At 36.4% G+C, this 18,082-nt stretch overlaps 1 protein-coding gene across 2 annotated transcripts in view; it reads left to right on the top strand.

The window, feature by feature from the left end:
* tfec (transcription factor EC) overlaps positions 1-18,082 on the top strand; it is a 39,866-nt gene that overhangs the window by 8,638 nt on the left and 13,146 nt on the right. For both annotated transcript variants that reach the window (XM_089126826.1, XM_039667761.2), the window contains exon 2: positions 2,207-2,406. In XM_089126826.1, the coding sequence (XP_088982952.1) occupies positions 2,230-2,406 (177 nt within the window). In that variant the 5' untranslated portion in view covers positions 2,207-2,229. The remainder of the gene's footprint in view (positions 1-2,206; positions 2,407-18,082) is intronic.

Below are 18,082 nucleotides of genomic sequence, written 5' to 3'. Positions count from 1 at the left end.
TCATAATGGAGAGACTCACACACAAATAGTGGCCCAGTGTGGACACAGACCCAAGTGAAGTGCAGACAGGGACGATTGTCTCAAGTAAAGGAAGCTAAAAGCAGCTCTGTCCCTGGAATGCTGACAGATGGACAGAAACATTTTTTAGCAGCATTTCAGTCCATCTCTGAATTTGACTGGTGTCTAGGATCGCATATACTACTGTTCTGCAATGCTGACAGGAAGAGAGAAATAATGAGCGAATATAGAGAAAGAAGGCAATTTAAAATCACTTGCACCATGCATGGAAGTAGAGAGGTGTGGGCAAAAAAAGGAGGAAGACTTGCCAATTACGTTGTGCTCAACCTCCTGCTCCTCCATTATGGAGCTCTTTCCTTTCACAGTGCTGTCTGGCTCTCAGCGTGGCCCCTCTGATTGTGTGAGGCGTCACTGTCTCACTGATCTCTCTCTCTCTGATAGAATCAGATCCTCATGCTGGATAACTCTACACCATGCCTACATATTGTAACATATCAGATATCTGAAATTAAAAGATGTAGAAGTCAAACAATGAGGAAGAAACATTCCTTGCATATGCAGTGTGGTCAAACATGGATAAGGAACAGCTGTAGCTTTTGAACTGTAGCTACATCAGAGTGAGAGACAGATAGATATAGTAAGACAGACTGTCAGATAGATATATGAGTAAATGGATAGACAGACGGACGGACAAAGTAGACAGACAGATGAGTAGATAGATAGACAAGATGAGTAGACATTAGCAGAACGACAGACAAGTGGATAGATCTATCGGATAGATACATAGGTAGATAGATAGACAGACAGACACATAGGTAGATAGATAGATAGATAGATAGATAGACAGACAGACAGATAGATAGACAAGATGAGTAGAAATAAGTAGATAGATAGATAGATAGATAGATAGATAGATAGATAGATAGGTAGATAGATAGATAGATAGATAGATAGATAGATAGATAGATAAGATGAGTAGACGTAAGTAGAAAGACAGACGAGTGGACAGACAGATGCATAGACGGATGCATAGATAGATAGATAGACATATACATGTAGATACTAGATAGATAGATGATAGATAGATAGATAGATAGATAGATAGACAGATAGATAGATAGATAGATAGATAGAAAGATAGATTGATAGATAGATAGATAGATAGATAGATAGATAGATAGATAGATAGATAGATAGATAGATAGATAGATAGGTAGATAGATAGGTAGATGGATACATAGACAAGATGAGTATAAATAAGTAGAAAGACAGATAGATAGATACGTAGATAGACGAGTAGACGTAAGTAGAAAGACAGATGAGTGGGCTGACAGGGATGGATGGATGGACATATACAGTAGACTGATATATTGACAGATAGAGATAGATAAGTGGATAGATAGACCAACAGACGAGTAGACATAAAACAGACATAAACATCTAGATAGATAGATAGATAGATAGATAGATAGACAGGCATACGAACAGATAGATAAGATGAGTAGACATAAGACAGACAGACAAGTAGACAGATAGATAGATTGATATAGATAGGCAGACAACAGATAGATGGATAGATATAACACTTAACAGTATGATAATGTTAATTATTCATATAAAACCTTATATAATACAACAACAAAAAAACATCACAAAAATGACAGTCACACTGTAACTAAAACATTTTTTTAAGTATTTTCATGTTACTTTCTGATGACAAAACACTGAAACAGGCAATTAGCCTTTTACACTAAAATCACTGATTGTGTGCGACAGCTGAACTGAGACTACATATGCGGCATGCTGCCCCTTATTATTTCAGCTTCGTTTCAGTCACCTCCTGTAACATTGACATGAGTCTAAACAAAGACGCACTGCAACATCGGATCACAGGCTAAAAGAAAACATCCCTCAAATAAGATTTCAAATGAACCCTAGGGACAGTACAGTACACTCAACCGGCTTAGTAAATTCATTTGAAGGCTATTACTGATTCCGACTTCACGCGCCAGACAGAATTACTCAAGATGCAACTCAAATTGGCCAAATATGAATTATACATGTTAAATTCTAAACATCAGAAACACCAAACATCTAAAATGATACACTACATAAAGTAAACGAAGTGTGTAGATGCAGTGAGATATCACATTTCACAGCTCTCTCATCTCTCGTGTTGTGTTTTCAGCGTGCAGCATTGGGAATCCAGCAATGTTCCAGTCATTCTCTGGTGTTCAAATGGCCCCTGCAACTAATGTAGCAAGCCAGCAGAACCAGTGGGCCCTGGGGCCCTCGTTCTCCACCTTTCCCTACTCCTACCACACCAACCCGAACCCGGGCCCCTACCACAGCAATCAGCCCTCAACCTGTCCTTGGACCCAATGGAAGGTATGCAAAATCTCTGACACGTTTAGTTTTTGATAGCGAATATTACATTGCATTGAATGAAATCGAATGCAATGCAGTGTGTTTTAGTGTGTCTTCATGGAAAATGTATCTTAACTGATATTATTCATTAAGTGGAACTGTGAGTTAAATGCATTCACAACATTTATAGGATCAAGTCTGACTTTGTTGACTAAGTCACTCTATATTTTAGCAACTGGTAGCCATTACTTACAAGAGTGCTGGCAGTATCATTAGAGCTGGTTTTAATTTGGTTACATGCATCGTAACACAAATTGAAATGACCTCTTGGTGTGGAGGGGGGCAAAAACTCACACATGATCTAAAAAAGAGAGAAAGAAAGTGTTAGTCAGTCAGCATGTCTGTGAATGGCACTATTAGTAAATTATTCTACTACTATTTTCATTAGATTATAATTTCATTTTATCTTATTAAAATAAGACTAATTTATTTAAGGTTTAAGTGTGTATATGAATATATTTAAAAGAAATTGACAATGAAAGGGTCATATTCAGTGTGCTTCAGAAAGTAAAACAAAAATATTGCAGTTTAAAGTCTTTATGAAAATATTCTTAGATGCCAGGAAAAATAATTAAGATTTTAATAGTATAAATTAATGTGTGTGAATTGCATTGTACAAAATCAGAGGCTTTTTCTCTCGTTTCTGCTACATTGATACTTAACCCCATAATGTGATTATAGACGCATGCCTATGTCCGCACATTTGAGCCAGAAACCACCCAAACAGCCTTTGTGTCCCAGGACTCATTTGTCTGGAATTCCAATGCTGTGGATTTGCTGGCGGTTTTGTTTCGCAGCGTAATTCCTCACTATGTGCTGACAGAACACTAATCACAATAGTCACATTCGACAAGTGTTTATTTTGACTGTAGAAAGTAAAAGTTCCTGAACTGGACTGAGAGTTTCTATATATCATTCATTATTTTTCATTCTTAGGCATTTTCTTAAATATTGCTCAGAGCGGCTTTTGAATAGCTTAGGAGAGCAATATAAATGGCTAAATATATAAGAGAGCAAAATACAGAGAAACATTTCACTCTAAGATTTAATATTGAAATTTCTAACATCAAATCTTGGCAGTTTTATTAAAGGGATACTCCACTTTTTTTGGAAATAGGCTTATTTGACAACTCCCCCAGAGTTAAACAGTTGAGTTTTTACCGTTTTCGAATCCTTTTAGGCGATTTTTTGATATTTAGAAGAATATCAGTAACCAGACAGCTTCTGGTCTCATTGACTTCCATAGTATATTTTTTTCCTACTATGAGACCAGAAACTGTCTGGTTACTGATATTCTTCTGTAAATATCAGAAAATCGGCTGAATGGATTTGAAAACGGTAAAACTCAAATGTCTAACTCTGGGGGAGTTGTAAAATGAGCCTATTTCCAAAAAAAGTGGAGTATCCCTTAAGTTATCTATTTATCAATCTATACAACTTGTGCGTATGTGTATATATATAATATATATATATATACACATACGTACACATGCATACATACATGCATATACATAATAAAATTGAATATTTACATATACATTTTTAAATAAAAAATTGATGGGGACTTTCCATAGACATATCGATATGTGTTAGGGTCATACACCTGAACCACACACATCTATATATGACACTTAAAAACTCATATTGTATTTGAAAAGAGACATGGCCATTGTTTAACTGTATTGTCTACACAAGCCTTTTGTTCTTGGAACCCAATAATCGTCGCTTTAATTAAAAAATGAAGCCAGATGTATTATTTATATATCTATATGGGGAAATCTAATAACAATAATAGTAAAAATACACATCTCATTAGTGATGTGATCATTTGTCTTTCATTTGTCTTAAATTTGAAGAAAAAAATTCACTTCATCTGCACTTTTAATACCTGTCAGAAGGAGAAAGATAGAAATCAGATTTTCAGACAGTCAGTTTTAGGGTGTGTGAAAGGGAATAGAAGAGGCTGGAGCACATCAAAGCTGCCTTGTGTTTGCTCTGGTCCACAAGAGGCCTTTCATGTGTTAAAGTGTGTGTGCGTCTGTGTTTTGGTGTGGATCTGTGTATTTCAAACACTGCAGCACTACCTGTGTTTGGAGGAAAGAGGCTGATCTCTTAGAAGCGTGCTGTCCCTTGAGGCTACGGCAGACGTACACACACACTTTCACTCAAGAAGACACAGGTCTATAACTGTGTATCTACTCGCCTCCCCGCCTATGAGGCAGTTCGGGTAGAGCCAAGGGGTTATGGGAAGACGTATTATGGGAGACGGAGATGGGGGGGACTAATAAGACCAAAGCAGACTGCGAGGAGACCACCTACCCCGTCTGGCTCAGACCCAAACTCAGTCTGACATCCTGCGGCCCACTGGACTGGCAGGAGGGAGGGCAGGTCAAGAGACGTTTTATGGGGATAGACAGTTGTAGCCTACACTGACGCGGATGTGCATTAAAGTCCATGCCTTGGACTGCACAATTAAAATGCTCTTGACGGAGCAGATACGCTTAATACAGTCTTGAATGCTAACAGAAATGTGAAAACATTACACACACAATCTGATGATGCTGAACATCTATTGCCCTGTAAATGGCTTAAACGGTTGTCTTTGTGGAAATATCATAAATAGTTTAAATTTGGCATGAAACAAAAATGTATTCATTATGAATGATATAAATGAATGATATTATTGTAACATTTATGTTGAAAATGGTATTGTGTAAACTACTCACACACAGTATGAATTCTATTTTCAATGAACAAGCATTGCTAAAGCAGGGTGGGTGTAGAGAAACGGTGGCGTTTATCTCAACTCAATCGCCCAGGACAAAAAAGAGATGGCTAAAAAGAAGGAAAGATGGGTGGAAGGATAGAAAATGGAATGGAGGAAGGAAGGATGGAGAACATGAACATCAAAATTGACTTGCACCCAATCATTGTGAATTAGCAGTGAGAGGAAACCATATTAGCAGCTCTGATTATGACAAACGGCCTGTCATCAATTGCAACATAAGATGGGTTTTTCCAGGACTCGTCACTGTTCTCCCTTTTTATAAAATAATCTGATCAGAAGTACTCTTGATCAAGTACAGACTTTTACAACCCTGCTGTGTGGCGATGTTGCTTGGTCCTTCCGTGTCTCTTTGAGCCGTCAGGGTTGTTCCCCGGTAATGGAACATTTATTTATGTTTTTTAAGTTAAATACATTGTGTGTAAAAAAAAACAAAAAAACAAAAAAAAAACAATGCGGGATGGGAACCTGTTTATCTGTCTGGAAAAATGAATTCAAAAGAATCTGTTTATATTATAGAAAATAATAGAATACATAATCATATATAATCAATTTCAAGCTTATTAATTGCATGATGTTCTGATGATACACACGGGCTTTGGCGCACATAAAATGCCCGAATGTGGCCTGAAACAAGTGAACAGTCCTTTCATCACAAGCTTGATTCTTGCCTCAACAAAGATGGCAGCTAAAGTCCTGGCATGTGCAATCCCCATTAACAAGCAAGCATACTCTCCTTTATAAGATTAATGCAGTACATGTTGCAGGTGTCTGCCAAAATTCCTGTCTTATTTAAACCGCCCGGCCCATACCAGCCCTGTAATCCTATTAGGCCTAATTGAGTGAAGTCGGCAGTCTTTTTCAGTTAAACCATGTTCAGCCACTAATAGGATTCAAAGGAAAAAGGTTCAATGCATGGAGTATATGCTAGTGTGGGCTTTTAGCCTTGAGCGGGGCAGAGCGTTGTGCCCCAGGGCACCTGTGAGGCCTGATCTGGCCAGAGGGCTAGACGGGACGCAAGGCGGGACGGGGTCTATTTAGGTGTACGGGGATTATTACAAGCAGTAAAGGTTTCGCTTTTTTCTTTTTAATGCAATCTGACAGTTTAATAAAACTCGAGAATCTGTACATCCCCACACTGCTGGAGCACGAAAGTGAGAAGAACATCATTTCTTAATGGGTGAATCTGACAAAAACATTCAGATCACATTTCAAGCTCTACTGTACTGTGCTACAGACATAAAACTGTAATTAAGATTATTTCAATTAGAAAGTACAAATATGATGTATAAATTGCTATTTAATAATTATTTTGGTTCAGATTACAGTATGATATTCTGGCATTCACAGTGAGACTTCTCACACTGATTTTAGAAACAGGCTTCTGTGGAGCAATTTCTATTTTTCAGACACATAAGATTGTTAAAAAAAACACATTTATAGGAGTTTTACAGGAGAAAAGACATTTTGTGTGAAAAAAGGCTATATCAGTTTAGAACATCGTACAATGTTTTCTATCATGTATTATACATTTAATAGAGTTTAATAACAATAAAAAGTAGATATGATAATAATTAACTCTTATAATGTTATGAAAGGACAAACATGAACCTGATGATTCATGTATGGAAGGTGATAAAACAGTGTCACAGTTCTGCATGTGAATTTTCCACTACGTAGAATTGCTTTGATCGTATTGATTAAACGGTAAAAGGCAGGACAACTAGACTCTTCTTGTCTTCAAAGATATTATCTGTCTGTCCTAACTGACCCCTGGCCTCTGATTAGTGTGAGTCCATTTCTGCGTTTGATGGGGAAACATGTATCAAACAGGGCCACTATGGCCCTTAATGCGGTGTATCACCAGGGGCCCTGGCAAAACCCTCAGGGCGACATCTCAGAATCACAGCTCAGCCATGCTGATTAGTCACTGGCAACTTTGGGACAAAATAACTGAAAAGGACACAGGAGTTCCTCTAAAGTCAGGCTGCACAAGTCCCTTGTGAGGGTCTAGACTAAATTGAAATAATAATAATAATAAAAAAATAAAATAAAAATTAAAGCAGGAAAGTGGCAAGTATTAGCCATTAAGGGGAGCCAATGCTTCCTGTTGGAATTCAGATAAATGTCAATCAAGATCAGAGGGGAAACGTCATTAGCATTTCCTAATCTCATTCAGATTACTCGATCCGTCCCATTATGGGAAGTTAATCTCTAGAATAATATTTCTTTTGTTTCTTAAATCCTCTTTGGTGTCAATGAGTGGGTTTCTCCACAGGTTCTAATCCCAAACAGGCTTTTTTTTTTAGTAAATAAATCCGTTTGCTTGCATCTAATTTGAAAAGGTCATTTGTAAAATGAAAATAGGACGTACTGTTCGGTATGAAAGATACACGTAAACTAAAACACTAAGCGGGAACTATCCTGGAGGTGATGAAAGATGACTTTTACAGCGATAATAAGCGAGAATACCTTCTAATATGCGGCTGCCACGGTGAAATAGTTGCAGGGCTAAGCTAAAAGACAGTGAGAACCGAAATGTGGAGGCAGCCTGTAAGCAACATGAGACAGAATTAACTATTTTATTAATGAATATTCAGCTTTTATTGTGCTTTCTCGTTTTATCCCTAAGTTAACATTTTGCACTGCATTTCCCGGTCAATTTACTTCCCTTGCTAAGCACCTTTCAAAAAATATTGTGAAACATTTTGGATGCTGGTTAAAAGTGTCTTTAACCCAGAGTTAAAAAGCACATTAACTCAGGGTCAAGCATAGCGTGAAAAGCCGTTTATTGTTATGGGCCAGCGATTTTAATGTTTGGACCGCAAATCTGATTTCAAATATAAAATTTTCCACAACTCTTTTACTAAAGTAAATACTTATGGTCAAATTATTCATGTGCCCTTTATGAGGAAAGGTGTGAGAATATCTAATCCTACTGGTGCTGGGATATTTATTTATATATTCGTGGATATTTAAAATTTAGATTTCCCAGCCTGAAATTGTTTTGAAAAATGGATTTTTAATTAACAATGAATAAATGAACATGTTCTACTTCTGTTCTGCTTATTTTTTTTATTTTAAATTGTTCTCGAGTGTAATCATTATCCAGTATTTATGAATGGAAAACTGTAAAAGTTATGAAACAGTAGTTATATTACTTTTTAATGCAGATTTTTTTTTTTTTTTTTTTTACAAAAAAACAGTTAGATTGCCAGAGCAGAATATCAGTGTCTTCAATATTCAATATAATATTGTGAATTATAATAGACAAGTAAATTAACACTATATAGATCCTACAAAATAAGAAATATTACATTTTGGTAAATTAATACTGTGGTTATTACAATGTCACCTCCAATTTTTGCCATGCATATTTAGTTTCATAGTTTCATAGTGCTGGAAAAATACTCATACATACACACATCATACATAAATTCTGCACGCACACACACACACACACACACACACACACACACACACACACACACACACACACACACACACCCACACACACACACACACACACACACACACACACACACACACACACACACACACACACCCAAGCACACACAGTCTCAGTAGGTTATGGGTTGGAATTCAGTTTGTAAAATAGAGCTCTCCATGTGTCGCCAACACTGAACGATTAGTTACTCTAGTTGACCTAACAATCTCCCAACCAGTCCAAGACCCCCCAAGTCTTTTGAGATTTTAAGATGATGAATTACAAAAGAAGGGACAGAAAGAGAGGCTGAACAAGAAAGAAAGGAAAATTAAAAAAAAAAAAAATCAAAGAATTGGATTAATTGGCATAATGCAAGGTGGCTGAGCACAGCTAGAGAGAGTGTCAGCTTTTGGAGAATCACTGCCATTCTCAAAGCTGAACCGTCTGCACAATTAGCCAGTCGAACTTTGACCCCAAGCAAAATAATTAATGAAAAACAGAGGATGAAGACAAAATGTGCAGATCCATTTGAGGGAGTGAGGGAGAATAATACATCAAAGAGCATCAGTAATTGGCCCTGTGGCTTTCATTCCTTGCCCCATTTCTTTCAATTCATTGACTCAAAATAATGGGTTCAGGTTCATTATCAACAGGTCGTAAGCTTAGGAGTGCTAAACGGGCTTGGGGTGTGTGTGTGTTGAGGGCTTAGTGGGACCCGTAGATGAGTCTACACAAGTAAATGCATGATATGGTTGTGCCATAAAGAGCGACAGTTTGGCTTTTGAGAGCGATTCCACCCATAAAATCAAAATGCTGGAATATAACTGGTACGGTCAGGTAAGTCAGTCGAGCATTTGTATACTAGATCATGAAATAGTAGTGAGATTGAGCCATTGCTTATATGCTGGTTTGTCTTGCCATTTTCAAAATAAAGTGTATTATTTTGTCAAGGAACAACTTTAAATGCTTTAAAGTCTGTCCTATTGCGTCGAATTAATCTGTAGTGAAAATCCGCATTACAAACTAGGTGTATAATGAGAAACATATATAATGTGTCAATGTTATGCTACATTTGTCAAAGTAAATTCAATCTGGCTAATTTAATTCACATAATTGTATCATTGGTGTTGCGTGTGTGTTATAATAATGGGTCATTTTACGCTTCATATTTTCAGCAAACAGTCTTCTAAAGCATCTTAGATTGAAAACCAGCCATAAGATCACAGTTTTGATATGGAAATTAATCTCATTTTTAAAAACATTTAGAAAAAAAAATGCAAATTTGGCTACTTGGGTTATGGAATTTTATATACAAATAAGCAAATAAACAATTCTCTTAAAATTTATATCATTTAAATGATATAAATGTCCAAAAAAGAACACCATCTCAACATCTAAAGATGAGAACAGTAAAACTTTTTTGAGCAGAGAATACTTATTTTTAGCTCGCATGCTGTAGATCCCTTGTTAAAATGAGTGTTTGTGTGTAAACAAAAGCATGTGCGTTTACAGTGGTGCTTTCATTGCGTTGTTGAGGCACAGAATGTCACGACTGCACGATCTGTCCTTGCGTATCACATGCAATTATCTCAATGTTCAAGTTACCAGCACGTGATGAGGTAAAATTCCTTAAAATAGTTCATCACAAACCTAACATCCTTAGACGGATGCCCTCCACCCCACTCCCCTCTCTGAAGCAGCTCGTACCCCCAGCGCGGTTCGGTTGACTTTGGTGGTTTTCCCATACCTGGGTGTGCCATATCAGGCACTTAATAACCTAATAGGTCTTAAAGTCAGACTTTTGGTTTGAGCAGCACCCTGCAGTGATGAAAAGAGAAGCATCGTCTCACGTTAACGTCACCCACGTACTCAGCTGAGAGCGAAACGAGAGGAGAAAAAAAAAAACACTGAAAGCTCCTCAAGAATGTGGGATTCCGTTCAACGGAGTGTGTTGTTGTTCGTCAATGTGGTGGCGTGGTGCGAAAGATTCATTTTCACCATTTGACAGCCATTACACTGGTTTATAGGAAATTAAAAGACGTCTGAAACAGAAAGTTCAAATTGAGTCAAATTATATTATGCTATTTTAATGTCTCCTACAATAGGTTTACATGCACCAATGGTCAAAAACATCATAATATAGATTACAGCATCACCTAATTTCTCAAAATCTGACAAAAAGGTTAGTGCAAAGATTCAGTCTCTATACGAACTACTCTGCTCTGATTGGTCAGATGATCCAGTCTGTTGTGATTGGTTTGCAGCACAGAAAACAGCATCTTCTCCACATTTCGGCGGCCAATGAAGATCATAAACTGCCATTATGTAAATTTGTGAGATTGTTACATATAATTTTGTATAACAGGAAGTGATACTGGAGTTGCTGACGACTCAATATGGGCAGTTCAGAATTGATTATTTTATTTGTTGTGCACTTTGATGTTTAAAACTTTGCTGACCTTTTACATTAACAAACAGCTATATTTCACAATGCCTGATGGTAATTTTCGAAAAAGCATAATAAGGGCATTTTAAGTCAATGTGACGGTTGCAGTTGTAAAAAAAAAGCGTAATCAACTTGAAAAAGTCACTTTTTTACTGTAGAAGAGAAATTCTACATAAATGTGTATGAATTTCATTGCTTTAGAAAACAAAATATCAAAATATCTAGTGTTTTTGACCAATTAAACAGACAAGTTGGTTATTCTGAGTAAAGCTCTTGCAATTTACAGATGCCCCTTGCTTTGATGTTTGATTATCTAATGCAATGACATTCAGACATTTTTAAAGGGATAGTTCACTTTGAAATTAATTTTTGATATGTTTTAGCTTACCTCAAGGGCATACAAGATGTAGGTGTCTTTGTTCACTTGTTCGTACTTGGCCGTGACTGTGAATACAAGAGGTAAAAATACTGTATGTAAAAAATACGATATAAATACTGTTCTTTTTCTCACACAAACCGCTCGTTTCGTGTCTTAGGCCATCAATGTGTACTTACATTTACGAGTCATTAAATCATGTTTAATTTGGACTCCTCTGTGCATGCTCTTTGAGGAGGACCCCATAGACCCAAGTACGGTTTGACCTAAAAATATCAAAATTGAAACTACTGTGGAAACAAAGACACCTACATCTTGGATGCCCTTGAAGTAAGCTAAAACATATTAAAAATTAATTTCAAAGTGAACTATCCCTTTAAGTGGCCACATTATGCACCTGTTGTGTATGTAATAAACCTTCCTCTAGTTGTACGTGATCAATTTCCCAACATGCCCCAAAAATACCTCATCTGATATGCCACAAATCAAAGGAGAGAGTAGAAGGGTCCATGTTTCAGACAGACGGACAAGGCCTTTCATTCAATCCTGAACATGAGAGGCCGCCACACTGGTCACTTTGTACTAGCGTCTGTTCTTCTACTCCACGATCAAATTCAACTCAGGCTGTGCTGATTAATCAATTTGGGCCGGGAGAGTGTGGAGAGTTCGGTCTGTGGAAGGAAATTACAATGATCCAATTTAAATCACAAAATCAGTGTATTCATCTTAAAAGAAATGTCTGGATATTACAATTCATTTGATTAAGTCGTAATAGAGAAGAGGTCTGAAATATGAAAAGTTCACCCCCTCTTTTATAGCACTGTTGAGGAGCCGATATTTATAGGGTTTGTGAATAAACCTTTGTTTTGTATAGCCAAGTTATGTGATTAAATGCATTTCACTCAATATAACAAAGTTTGATAATGTCTTGAGAGAAATGACACTGAAATCAAACATGAAAGCTAAAACATTGAGCATAGATATAAACAATCCTTGTGTGTGCGAGTATCAGATTTGTGTGTCTCTCTGTGTCAGTGTAATGACTGAAAGCTTTTACAAATTGTTCAACTGCGACTTTGTATGTATTTGAGACGACCATGACTGGTTTATCGTGTCACGCGTGTTACCGCACAATCAGACACACTTGTGCCTCTGTGTATGTCCACAAATGCACATGGACGCTGTGTAGATCTCTCACACACACATAAATGACACTGACTTGAAGAGAACGTGGACACAAACGTTTCTTTGTCATCCTTCAAACTGTGTATTATTAGTTCGGGTAAGGTCAAAGTTGATCTAATTTTCTGCTTAGTCTTCATTAAACAGCTATTGCATTATTTCATTTTACACAATTAGATTTAGTCCATAATGAATATATCTCAAGCTAAAGCTTTTGAACCGGGCTTTGCAAATTTAGCTCACAAATGCACTTTATGTGCACTTGGAAGGAAAAAAAAAAGGTTGTAAAGTTAAATATATTTTACTCTGGACCATAGGCCATACTATCACTCACATTATAAACTCAAATTTTCAGGATAAAGGCAGTAATTGTCCAGATGTTTGGAGCGACAACCCGTTCAACTTTTGATACTCCTTTAAACTTGCACTCATAAATAAAGTTTAAATGCTTAAAGTACATTCTTCCTATCAGATAAGACAAGAGTCTGTGTTTAAAGGCCAAATTGAATTCCCTGTTTCAATCTTTCATGACATTTGAAGTAAAGTGGATTGATTGTGTTCAGCTATTTTACAACAGAAAGCTGAGACAATGACACAAGGGCTTGAGTACTCAAAATAAAACAGTCTAGTCTAAAATTAAGGAGTCTGTAATACAGTTTTCAGCCATGTTATATGACTATACATTGATATAGACAGTGGTGTTTATTACTATTGCTCATACTTAGTGATTTAAACAAACCCATCAGCCTAAACTTTTGCATGTAACTCATCCCTCAACCATGAATGATAATTAGTTAGTTTGTTGGGTTAAGGTGTGCTTTACTACGGAAGCGTGTTGCATTCACTTGAAGAAAAAAAAATCTACTCAGAAAATTAAAAAAGTTAAAAAGTTAATCTACTCTAAAAGTTTTTCCTCTGTTTTTCTGAATTAACAAGTTAATTATCTCAGAATTGCGAGAATTTTTCATGGAAAAAAAGTTTTTCTCTTTTTCTGAATTCTGAATTTGAGTTTTTGAGATAATCAAGTCATTAATTCAGAAAAACAGAGCAAAATAATTTTTCCATGAAAAATTATCTTGTAATTCTGAGATAATTAACTCGTTAATTCAGAAAAACAGAGCAAAAACTTTTTTCCATTGAAAAATTATCTTGTAATTCTGAGATAATTAACTCAATTCAGAAAAAAAACAGAGATTTTGTTTTCTTCAAGTGAATGCAACACGCTTCCGTACTTTTCAAAGCAATCAAACTTGAAACAAAATTGAAAAAGGGACCTGATAGATTTGAGAGTGGGCTCTTTTAACTTGGGTCAGATAGAAACCACCGAGCAACTATCCAGAAGACCATAGCAAGCGTATAGAAAAGGGCTCAAAACGCCTCAGAAACCGCAGAGCAACACCCAAGCATTGTGATACATTTTCTTCAGAGCTGCACTACAAAACTGTTCAAAGGTTTGGGGTCTGAAAGATTTTTTAAAAACATTTCTTATCAATCAATGTTGAAAACATTGGTGCTGCTTAATATTTTTGTGGAAACCATGATATTTATTTATTTTTTTATTTTTTTTAGGATTCTTGGTAACACTTTATTTTACAGTGTCCTTGTTACATGTACTTACCATAAAAGCAACAATAAATTATGCATAATTATATGCGACTAACCCGCAAACAAATCCTAATCATACCCTAACCCTATAGTAGTTGCTTAATATTACTCGGTACTTAAATATATAACTACACCTCACAATGACTTAAAAGAAGTCTTTATTTTTTATAAAGCTTAAAATAAAGCTTTTATAAGCTTAAAATAAAGTGTAACCGGATTCTTTGATGAACAGAAAGTTCAAAAGTACAGCATTTATTTGAAATAGAAATATTGGTTACTCTTGATTTTAAGGTGTCGTAGTTACATTGTGCTTACAAGTACTATTCATTCACTACTATAGAGTTACGTTTAGGGTTAGTTATTACTTTAGTAAGTACATGTAACTACGTCACCTTAAAATAAGGTATTAACGAAATCTTTTGTAACATTATAAAAGTCTTAACTGTGGCTTTTTGATCAATTTGATCGAATTAATTTTCTTAATCTTACTGACTCCAATCTTTTGAACGGTTTGTGCATCACTGCTTGGACACCATAACTTCTTTTTAAAATGTTTGCTACGCTTGTGTACAAAAGAACTATCCTCAAATGTTCTTTACCCCAGCTCACCTCACCAAGGCAAACCATGAAATTAACTATTAACTACGATCTGTCGTTACAGCACAACTCTGCCTGCCAAAAAGAAATCCTTGTAGGTGATTCAAACCAGTGATTAGACCCAACCCCGAATAAAGAAGGCCTTTCAAAACCACAGCTTACCCATAAGCCCTTGCTCTGAGAGTGCTGGGTTCTTTTTGTGAGTCTGGTGTGTGGAGGGAAGTCTTGTGATGCGGTTTGGTCATTTCGTGATTTTAAGGGGATCAGTGCAAAGCGGGGTGCCAAGTTGGAAGATCACAGGAAATGGTTATGCTTCTGAAAAGTTGTTTGCCCCTCCAAATATTGTGGATAAATTTCCCAATGAAAGCAGTTTATTGATCGGATTCACTACAACTACTTTCCAATGCGTCATTTGAAGCGGATAGCCTGTATTTGAATGGAGAGGAATGTGTTTTACAGTTGCTGTTTGTTTTGGATCTGCAATTAAATCTGTCCGCACAGGAACTGTGGGTCTGAATGGGACGGGGTTGAGTGAATTCCTCTCAGGTGTGCCTGTGAACGGCTTGCCTTGTCGGGCCTGATGGAGTGGAGGCTAATTGATTTACATCGAAAATCTCATTAGACGTAATCACATCTTTTCTGGGGAAACCAACTGTCTATTCAGCCAAGTCTTTAAACGCACAAGCGTATTAGCAACCTATGAAGCTGTTTATGTAACATTGCAGATGTTAACATTTGAGTTTATATCTCACAATTCCAAGTTTATATCTAGGAAATCTGAACTTATTCAGGTTCTAAAACTCTAAAAGAATTGACAAGCTTTCAGTTACCAAATGCAATGACATTCATACATTTTTAAGCAAGACTTACCAGTCCAAATACTTTTTACTGCATGGTCAAGAATATAAAAATCAAAACTGTTGTAAGCATCTTTACAAGGCCCTGCATACTTAAGACATGTTACATTTGCCATGAAAAGTGACAAATTCAGATTTTTTTTCTCACAATCCCAAGTCCATATCTTGAGTTTATTATCCGATATAAATTTGGAATTGTGAGAAAAAAGTCAAAATTGCAAGTTTATATTTCACAATTCTGACTTTTTGCATGCGGTTCATGCAATTTAGATATAAACTCAGAATTCCAGGGTATAAAGCTTGTAATTGCATGGAAAAGTTGGAATTGTGAGGAAAAAAAGTGTGAATTGTAATTTTATAAACTTGGAATTGTGAGGGGAAAATAGTCAGAATTGCAAGATATAAACTAAAGAGTCAGAATATTGCAATTCTGACTTTTTTTTACCAGAACTGTCAGTTATAAAGTCTGAATTGTGAGATATATACACCCAAGTTAGAATTGTAAGATTAATATTCTCAATTATCTTTTTTTTTTTTTTTCTATTCCATGGCAGAAAGTAGCTTCCAGGTAACAAAATAACAAACCATCTGGTATTGATTTTAAAGAAAAATAATAAAGAATAATTGCACAGGTACATTTGAATCAATTTGGGGTCACTTAATCAGACAATGAAAAAGAATCCAGGTAAATGTAGAATATAAATGTTGTGCTATTTTCACATACCATATTTCTTGTTGATAAAATGGGTTGAAGCTCTGAGCTCAGGGAGGACAGTTTGGCACTCCTATCATACAGTTAAAATGAGTGTAATATTTAATTTATATATGAATCATTAAAGTCTTCTGGTTATTATGCATTCCTTTTCTACTTGGATAAAACAGCTCTCAGATGTGTGAGCTGGACTTTGAAGTCTTGTCTCAGAAGCGGCCCAACTCTTACAGGAAGTAGCTCATGTTTTATACATACTGTATGTGGGACTAACAAAGGTGAGAATTCAGACCCAGAGAAAAACATGGAAAAATGGCCAACCAGGATTTTCGGTTAGAGGTAAATATACAAACACATACAGAAACTCTAGAAAACACACACACACACAGGTTTCCATGTTTTATGGGGAGTTTTGGGACCAAAAAAATTTCCCCATGAGGTCAAATTGAGGTCCCCATAAGATAGGGAATATCATGCGCACACACACACACAGGTTCAATGGCACTATAGTCAATTTCTAGAAACTTTCCTTTGTATTTCCTTTAAAACAGGAAACAAGGCAACAAAAGGATGCTGATACACACATCCTGTCTACTATAGAGCTCTGCAACGATTTCAATCCTTTCCAAAGCATCTTCTCACTGTTCTAATGCCATGAATCATCACTTGAGATACTAGTTGTATAATGACCTCAGTTTTCTTCCTTAGTTTATATTATGCAGCACTAAAAAAAAGCAACTATTCCTAGTAAATGCGATTTTTTTATTACTCAATTGTGATTTTATATTTAACAATATCACTTGATATCTCACAATTGCGATTTATCATAATTGTGACTTTATATCACTTTGTGACTTTAAATATCACGATCCCATATCTCACAACTGCAAATGATTTCTCAAAATTGCAAATTTATGTCTCCCAATTCATCTCTCACAATCAACAACTAGGACTTAATTTCTTGTTTTAGAGATGATCTTACGATTACATTTTTTTTTGTACTCTGAGTGAGGAGGGAACAGACTTCCATAAATTCCTAATCCGTTTGATTTGGTGGTTCAAACTAGCAGTAAATCAGACTTGTACAGTTTCTACAGAGACACACAAACAACACTGTAGACTGTGGGGAAAAAATCTCCATAGTGCATTAGAAAAACTGCCCTGGATGACAAAATTGAATGAAAAACAGTCAAAACAATGTAGTAATTTGAATCTGAGAGGCTTCAGTAAGCCGCACTATGCACTTTTTGGCCTTACGTGTACTTGTTCTCATAGTGAATGTGTGTGCTTCTACACTACTACACAACAAGTGCACATGCAAGCGAGTGTGTCTGCAGTAGCATTTTGTTTGATTAATTTGTATGTACATTGTGTGTGTGTGTGTTAAAGAGATGACCTATGAGGGGAATGTGCTGAGTAAGGCTGTAAAGAGGGTCAGGCAGGAAGAACCAAGAACAAAATAACGCTCCGAGTCTCTAGCACCTGAAATTCTGCCTCTGTCAGGCCTTTGGGTGACCACTAGATCCCGTACAGAGGAAGCTGAGAAAGCTGATGTGTCATGCCTTCCTCTCCAGGCCTGTGTTTCTGCACACACAGCTCAGGAAAGCCACACACACACACACACACATATGC

Source organism: Pimephales promelas, chromosome 24 (assembly GCF_988280905.1).
Source record: "Pimephales promelas chromosome 24, fPimPro1.hap1.1, whole genome shotgun sequence".
NCBI classification, from domain to species: Eukaryota; Metazoa; Chordata; class Actinopteri; order Cypriniformes; family Leuciscidae; genus Pimephales; species Pimephales promelas.
The sequence above is the reverse complement of the archived record's forward strand: the minus strand, read 5'-3'. Positions and strand labels throughout refer to the sequence as shown.